The 8,773-nt window shown below is 40.4% G+C and overlaps 1 protein-coding gene across 1 annotated transcript in view; it reads left to right on the forward strand.

Moving 5' to 3' along the window:
* LOC138968616 (uncharacterized) overlaps positions 1 to 8,253 on the forward strand; it is a 15,174-nt gene extending 6,921 nt beyond the window's left edge. The window contains exons 8-12 of the mRNA XM_070341213.1: positions 276 to 441; positions 2,258 to 2,404; positions 5,649 to 5,818; positions 7,014 to 7,147; positions 7,955 to 8,253. Coding sequence (XP_070197314.1) covers positions 276 to 441; positions 2,258 to 2,404; positions 5,649 to 5,818; positions 7,014 to 7,147; positions 7,955 to 8,050 — 713 coding nt within the window. The 3' untranslated portion in view covers positions 8,051 to 8,253. The remainder of the gene's footprint in view (positions 1 to 275; positions 442 to 2,257; positions 2,405 to 5,648; positions 5,819 to 7,013; positions 7,148 to 7,954) is intronic.
* Positions 8,254 to 8,773: the final 520 nt, after the last annotated feature.

Here is an 8,773-nt window from a genome sequence, read left to right on the forward strand (position 1 = left end):
ACAAATAACGTCACACATGCTCCTGTCAACGGGTTTCTGACACACCCCTCGCTGGTGATTGGCCCCTTCAATATGTTTCAGAGAAAAAAAACAAGGGCATTCACTCTTTCACAACCCAGAACTCGTCTATTGCGGGTGTTTGGTTAAAGGAACCTTAACTCCTTCGTGTGTAATCGCTTGGTGCGATTTAAGACAATTGTCTTTTTTACTGTGGTGAGGAGTATCCTTTAAATTGGTATGGATCAGTCAATCAGTCGTTGTGTGTTCCTTTTCAGGGGACGAAGCGTACACGTCACAGAACATGGCGGACAGTCGGGTGAACCATATTTACTTCAGTGACTTGGACAACAAGCTGTACTTTGCTGGATACACTGATGGTGGCAACTCCGTGTTCAGATACAATGCTCTCGACATCGCTAAGAACGGGGGATCTCTACATGGGTGAGAATGAAGTTACAGTTACCGTCTTGCTCGATTTGTTTGGAAGCGTTTTACATGGAATAAGAGCATCTGGTTGGAACCTAACCTTCTTCTTCTTCGGCGTTCATGGGCTGAAACTCCCCCGTACAGTTGTGTTGTTTGCACGAGTAAGTCTACGCGTGCGACCGTTGTAACCCCAGCCATACGCGGGGAAGGCATGCTGGTCATTTTCGTGTTTCTTAGAACCCAACGAACTCTGACATGGATTACAGGATCTTTTCCGTGCGCACTTGGTCTTTTGCTTGCGTGTACACACGAAGGGGGATAAGGCACTAGCAGGTCTGCACATAAGTTGACCTGGAAGATCAGAACAATCTCCACTCTAAGCCCACCAGGCGCGGGCGGGATTCGAACACTCGACCTTCCGCATGGGAGGCCAGCGTCATTGCCACTAGACTTTTGCGCCCGTCGGGAGCTTACCAAAATCAACATTCTTAATTGCTGCCTGCTGTGCAAAGTAGATGTTTTTGCTGAATTAATTACGGTGTAAATTACAACATTAATTCCGCAACAAAATATGCAACTGTCATTGAAAGCAGTCAGACTATTGATTCCCGGCACGTGTCTAGGTGGATAGATGTTCTTATCATGTTACAAAAATAGACAGGGTTTTGGTGGTTTGCGAACTCGTTCTCTTGTAAACAGTTGGGCTCGTCGTCACAGATCTAGTCAGGTTTTAGGACCATCCCTTCACTTAGTCACATACCAATAGTCAACACCCTGGCTGCTCGGTCTGACGACTTGGAATTTGTTTATGAATTCATTTTCTTAAAAAAAGCTACCAGTGGCTTTTACGACATTAATTCATCGACAAATCTTCACTGTGCACAGAGAACACCCACGCTGTTCATTTCTGGTATGTGACCAAGTGGAGGGATGGTCTAACAGGAGCTGGCCTAGTAGGGGGTCGGAGGGGGGGTAAGGTTGCGTCCTATATGTTGAAATTTAGCATTTGAAATGTGGTATTTTAATTGGCTCTCTCCTTTGGAGAAAAAAAAGTATATTTCCTGGGTAAGGAGGGGGGGGGGGTAAGCTTGCGTCCTATATGTTGAAATTTAGCATTTGAAATGTGGTATTTTAATTGGCTCTCTCCTTTGGTAAAAAAGTATATTTCCCGGGTAAGGAGGGGGGGGGGGTAAGCTTGCGCCCTATATGTTGAAATTTAGCATTTGAAATGTGGTATTTTAATTGGCTCTCTCCTTTGGAAACAAAGTATATTTCCCGGGTAAGGAGGGGGGGGGGAGCCTTCGCAACCCAGGACCCCCCCCAGATCAAGCCAATTAAAATACCACATTGGTCTTGTGCTTGCGTGTACACACGAAGGAGGATAAGTTAAGTAGATTTGAGATTAAACATTATTCAGCCCTTTCTTTCAGACTGCATAATTATCATGGACTAGAAGCTAAAGCCAGCCTATGACAAGAACACTTTTTTTTAAAGTAAGACTGATTGTATACATGTACGTTGAACTCCACAATCATACTTTTAAGAGTAAAATGAGTCAACCTTTTCTTCCAAACAGCATAATTATCATGGACTCGAGTATAAAGCCAGCCTATGACAAGTAAATTAAAATAATTGTATGTACGTTGAACTCGTTAGACCACCACAATCATACTTTTAATGGTATAATGATTCAACCTTTTCTTCCAGACAGCATAATTATCATGGACTCGAGTATAAAGCCAGTACATAAAAATGATTGTATGTACGTTGAACTCGTTAGACCAGCACAATCATACTTTTAAGAGTAAATTGATTCAACCCTTTTTTCCAGGCTGCATACCATGGACTCGAGTATGAAGCCTGCCTATGACAAGTACACAAACACGTACAACTTTCATGGGGCTCACACCCTTAGCTTCCTTGCGCGACTGAACGCTAAAACTGGGGCCTCCGAGAAAGGGCTTTTCGTCATTACAAGGTATGCTTCGTAGAAAATGAAAACATATCTTAGTCATGGGATTGCGAATCGTTATATCTGTAGTTTTTCTTTCAGTTCTATCGTCTGTCTTCTTCTTCTTTTTCTGCATTGTTCATGTGCCTGAAAAAAAAACAAGTCGCGTAAGGCGAAATTACTACATTTAGTCAAGCTGTGGAACTCACAGAATGAAACTGAACGTAGTCCGCCGCTAGTGCAAAAGGCAGTGAAAGTGACGAGCCTGTTTGGCGCTGCAGCGGTTGCGCTGTGCTTCATAGCACGCTTTACTGTACCTCTCTTCGTTTGAACTTTCTGAGCGTGTTTTTAATCCAAACATATCATATCTATATGTTTTTGGAATCAGGAACCGACAAGGAATAAGATGAAAGTGTTTTTAAAACAATTTCGGAAATTTAATTTTAATCATAATTGTTATATTTTTAATTTTCAGAGCTTGTTTTTAATCCAAATATAACATATTTATATGTTTTTGGAATCAGAAAATGATGACAAATAAGATGAACGTAAATTTTGATCGTTTTATAAAAAAACATTTTTTTTTTACAATTTTCAGATTTGTAATGACCAAAGTCATTAATTAACTTTTAAGCCACCATGCTGAAATGCAATACCGAAGTCCGGCCTTTGTCGAAGATTGCTTGGCCAAAATTTCAATCAATTTGATTGAAAAATGAGGGTGTGACAGTGCTGCCTCAACTTTTACAACAAGCCGGATATGACGTCATCAAAGACATTTATCGAAAAAAAGAAAAAACATCCTGGGATATCATTCCCAGGAACTCTCATGTCAAATTTCATAAAGATCGGTCCAGTAGTTTAGTCTGAATCGCTCTACACACACACACAGACACACACACACACACACACACACATACACCACGACCCTCGTCTCGATTCCCCCTCTTTCTTTCTTTCTTTATTTGGCCGGACTTCGGTATTGCATTTCAGTTTGGTGGCTTAAAAGTTAATTAATGACTTTGGTCATTAAAAATCTGAAAATTGTAAAAAAAAATTTTTTTTATAAAACGATCAAAATTTACGTTCATCTTATTCTTCATCATTTTCTGATTCCAAAAACATATAAATATGTTATATTTGGATTAAAAACAAGCTCTGAAAATTAAAAATATAACAATTATGATTAAAATTAAATTTCCGAAATCGTTTCAAAAACTATTTCATCTTATTCCTTGTCGGTTCCTGATTCCAAAAACATATAGATATGATATGTTTGGATTAAAAACACGCTCAGAAAGTTAAAACGAAGAGAGGTACAGTAAAGCGTGCTATGAAGCACAGCGCAACCGCTGCAGCGCCAAACAGGCTCGTCACTTTCACTGCCTTTTGCACTAGCGGCGGACTACGTTCAGTTTCATTCTGTGAGTTCCACAGCTTGACTAAATGTAGTAATTTCGCCTTACGCGACTTGTTTTTCTTTGCGAGGGCATCAGTATGTTTATACACTACTTAATTCTCCGGAAAACCGACCTTTGTATCAGACAACAAGCAATGTATGTTATAGGAACGTTTAATTGTGACAACACAATATGATTCAATATTGCTATTTCATATGTTACGTGGATTGCCATTGGTCAATTGGGCAAAACTGAGCTCATTGTAAAAGTGATATCGACGACATTTCCGTCGATATCAGTTTTGATATCGACGACCTCTTTATTGCTTCCCCACTTCAAAAACAAAAACACCTGAATTTAAAAACAAACAAATATATATGTATGAAAATGTAATGATCCCAGAATTTAGTTGAGCAAGTGACTAAAGACTTTTTGAACGAAAAGACATTTTTAAATACTGAAAAGTACAAGAAAAGGGTGAACAAAAAGAAATAATAATCAGAGGGAGGGATATGGAACAGCCAAAACTGAGACAAATACTTTTGTAATTTCTTTACAGTAAATACAAAATGTCCAAAGAATTAGCAATATATCTAACATTGACTGACTGTGTGATGATATCTTCTGCTATTGGTCTGTTTCGACAGTGATATCAAAATCTCGACGGCCTCCGGTCTCGATTTTGATATCACTGTCTCAACAGACCATAGCAGAAGATATCATCACACAGTCCGTCAATATTGGGTAGTAACAGTATCGTATTATATTGTGTTGTCACAATTAAACGTTCCTATAACATAACCTTGCTTGTTTTTACATTTAGTCAAGTTTTGACTAACTGTTTTAACATAGAGGGGAAATCGAGACGAGGGTCCTGGTGTATGTGTGTATGTGTGTATATATATGTGTGTGTGTGTGTGTGTGTGTGTGTGTGTGTGTGTGTGTGTGTGTGTGTGTGTGTGTGTGTGTGTGTGTGTGTGTGTGTGTGTGTGTGTGTGTGTGCGTGTGTGTAGAGCGATTCAGAGTAAACTACTGGACCGATCTTTATGAAATTTGACATGAGAGTTCCTGGGAATGATATCCCCGGACATTTTTTTTCATTTTTTCGATAAATACCTTTGATGACGTCATATCCGGCTTTTTGTAAAAGTTGAGGCGGCACTGTCACACCCTCATTTTCCAATCAAATTGATTGACATTTTTGTAAAGCAATCTTCGATAAAGGCCGGACTTTGGTATTGCATTTCAGCTTGGTGGCTTAAAAATTAATTGATGACTTTGGTCAATAAAAATCTGAAAATTGTAATAATTTTTTTTATATAAAACGATCCAAATTTACGTTCATCTTATGCTACATCATTTCTTGATTCCAAAAACATGTAAATATGTTATATTTGGATTAAACACAATCTCTGAAAATTAAAAATATAAAAATTATGATCAAAATCAAATTTCCGAAATCGATTTAAAAACAATTTCCTCTTATTCCTTGTTGGTTCCTGATTCCAAAAGCATATAGATATGATATGTTTGGATTAAAAACACGCTCAGAAAGTTAAAACGAAGAGAGGTACAGAAAAGCGTGCTATGCAGCACAGCAAAACCACTACCGCGCTGAACAGGCTCGTCAGTTTCACTCCGTTTTGCACAAGCGGCGGACTGCGGTCATTGTGAAAAAATGCAGTGCGTTCAGTTTCATTCTGTGAGTTCCACAGCTTGACTAAATGTAGTAATTTCGCCTTACCCGACTTGTTTCGATTTCTGCTCAAACTTCACGCGACTTGTTATTTCTTGATGTCGGAACGTTGGCAGACTATCTATGTCGGATATCTACAATGAGATCGAACAACTTCTGTGTCTTGCATCTTCAGACTGCCTAATGGTCAAGGCAACAGCGTGAGTACCAATGACGTGGCGGTCGGACACGGGGGGACAGTGGTGGCCTCTCAGCATTCCTGGTCTTTCCTGGAGAACAGAGAAACTCAGACGGTCAACGGACACCAGACTGCTGGCTATGGTGGAGGCGATGGAGTGTTGCTGGGTATTTCTTCTTCTTTTTCTTTTTCTAATTCTTCTTCTTCGTCGTCGTCGTTCATGGGCTAAAACTCCAACGTTCACTTATGTTTTTGCACAAGTTGGTTTTTACGTGTATGACCATTTTTACCCCGCCATTCAGGCAGCCATACGCCGCTTTCGGGGGGTGGCTGGGTACTTTATGCGAGAAGATAACTCGATACTGACACAGGGTTGGATCTAGTAGGGGAAGGGGTGCTTCTTGACTACCCCCCCCCCCCCCCCGAAAAAAAAACCAACACCTCCCCGCCCCTTACCAAGAAAATCCCCTTTATCCGACAAATGTACCTGTTTACACTTTTTCTGCAGCATTTTGTACTGGCTCATTATAACGTTGGAGCACGCGAGCCCCCCTCTGTCGAGAGATGGACTCATCCAGAATTACCAATAGTTGTGCGTGACACGAATGTATTTCGTCTGTCTGACTTCTTTTCCGCCGGAAGTTCAAAGTTTCAAATTTGAAATTGTTCACGTTCGGCCGCCATTGTGAAGTTGAATATAATGCCCTTATGCTACACGCCTTCTGATTGGTACACTGCGGAACAAACTAGTATGCTATCCCAGGGGGCGACGAATACAAACGCTACTTTACAAGGTAGTTCGTTTTTCTCCAGAAAAACTTTCACAGACTATTCTGAAGAAAAAGTTAATCGCAATAATGCTGCAGAAAACCAAGTAAACATTATGCTTCAGAAAGAAACGTTGCTTCGGCGAAAGATGACATTATGCAGAAATGCTGCAGAAAAGACAGTTTTTCTCCAGCATTTCGGTTTTTCTCCAGAATAACTGAATAATGTCATAATCCGCCAAGAGCCAGTACAAAATGCTGCAGAAAAAATGTAAACAGGTTTTCTGCAGAAAAACAACAGCACCGTTTTACTGCAGCATTCTTGATTTCAATTTTACTGCAGTAAAATGTTTTGCTGCAGAAAAAAACGCTGCTTCGGCGAAAGATGACATTATGCAGAAATGCTGCAGAAAAGAACGGTTTTCCTCAAGCATTTGTCTTTTCTGCAGAATAACTGAATAAAATCATAATCCGCTAAGGATAGCTTCTTCTGGACACAAGTGAATCAAAAAGCCTAATGTTTGTCAGTGCTTGCCTGTGCAGTTGTCACAATCAAAGCGGCAGATAACTTTGTATTTTCATCTTTCATTTGCAGTGATATCGCCTGACTTTACCAAGCGTCTGGTGTGGACCCAGTTCCACAAGACCAAAGGGCACTCCACCGGCGTGACTGTGGCTGCCAACAGTGTCAACGGCAAGACACGGGTGGCATTCATCGCCAAATCCATGGTAACAGTCAGCGAAACATGTTCCCCAAAAATTCTAGAATGGTACCTCGCATAAACGTAGGAGCGTGACATACGAAGTCGAAACCAAACATTATGATGAAGTTTATGCACAACAACTATGGAGACATTTGCTGAACTCAAATGACTTGAAAAAACCCCACCTTCGTTGTAAAGTCGCACTTGCGCAATGGCGCGCACAATGACATGAACGCATTCTTCCATATGAAATAACCTGATCCTACTTGTAATTGCTGTACTCTAGTCACTGATGGTCTGAGGTTTGTTATGGTATACTAGGCCTAGGTCAAATAACTCCAAAGGTAACAATCTTGAGGTCTTAAATCCGGTAAGTTTGGCTGCAGCTCAATTTCAAATCTCGTACTGTTTAGTCGATCCCCGAATTTGGAATTTGTTTTCGAAAGAGCACAAAAGTCAGACCATTTGCTCTACAAACTTACCCTGCGAAGACTGGTCATGCATAAGCTGAAGTAAATTTACGACGAATGTGAAGTAATTCGGCCAACAGATGTAAAAAGAATTCGCATTTTTGTGGGTGGCATTTTAGGTCACCATGTATGAGTGTTACATGTTTTGAATTAGTGATTCTTTTGGATTTTGTTTTGGAGTAAGTGTATGGAATGAAGGTGTATGAGTACAATGCTGTTTTTTGTTTTGTTTTTTATGTGATATGTGATCCAAAAGACAAATTTCTGTATGAACCACATTCAGATGATAGATTTGTATTGAGTTAAAGTGTTTAATTTGAACTGAAATAAATCTGATTTTTGTCGTCTCTTCCCTTTTGCAGGACGCTGAATTGATACAGGTCAACCCATTGCACGGTACAGGCCACGCTCATACTACGGCCACTGACCAGTATCTGCTGGTGGTGATGGACGTGTAGACGACCTATGTTTGTCAAGACTGACCGCAGCACGACCAACGAACATAGATGCATCGGTTACTTATTCAGATTTCATCACAGCACGGCAGGCAAAAAGACGAACTTTCATGTACATGTTTTTCTTTTTGATGTTAATTGTGATTAAAATGTGTAAAACGTGAGAGGTGAAAAAATAAAGACGAGAATAAAAGAAAGTGCGTTGATGTAAATGTGTGGTTTGAATTACCAAATTTCACTAGAAACTGCATCTGTTTGTTTGCATGCATATATGTACGCTCGTTGTTACTGAACTGTGTGTGTGTGTGTGTGTGTGTGTGTGTGTGTGTGTGTGTGTGTGTGTGTGTGTGTGTGTGTGTGTGTGTGTGTGTGGAAACATATCATTCATGCTTCCCCCGAACACGACGTATGGCTGCCAAAATGGCGGGGTAAAAACGTCCATACACGTGTACGAGTGTACCTGGGAGTTTCAGCCCGTGAACGCAAAAGATAAAGAAGATTTCTTATGTTGCTAACTCTACAAAGGACATATCTATATATTTTTGAATTCATGAGGAGATGAGGAATACGATGCAATCAATTTGGAATCTGTCACACACACACACACACACACACACACACACACACACACACACACACACACACACACACACACACACACACACATACAGACACACACATACTCATACACACACATACACACCCACCCACCCACCACCACCACCC

This window comes from Littorina saxatilis, linkage group LG6 (genome assembly GCF_037325665.1).
Source record: "Littorina saxatilis isolate snail1 linkage group LG6, US_GU_Lsax_2.0, whole genome shotgun sequence".
In the NCBI taxonomy this organism is placed as follows: Eukaryota; Metazoa; Mollusca; class Gastropoda; order Littorinimorpha; family Littorinidae; genus Littorina; species Littorina saxatilis.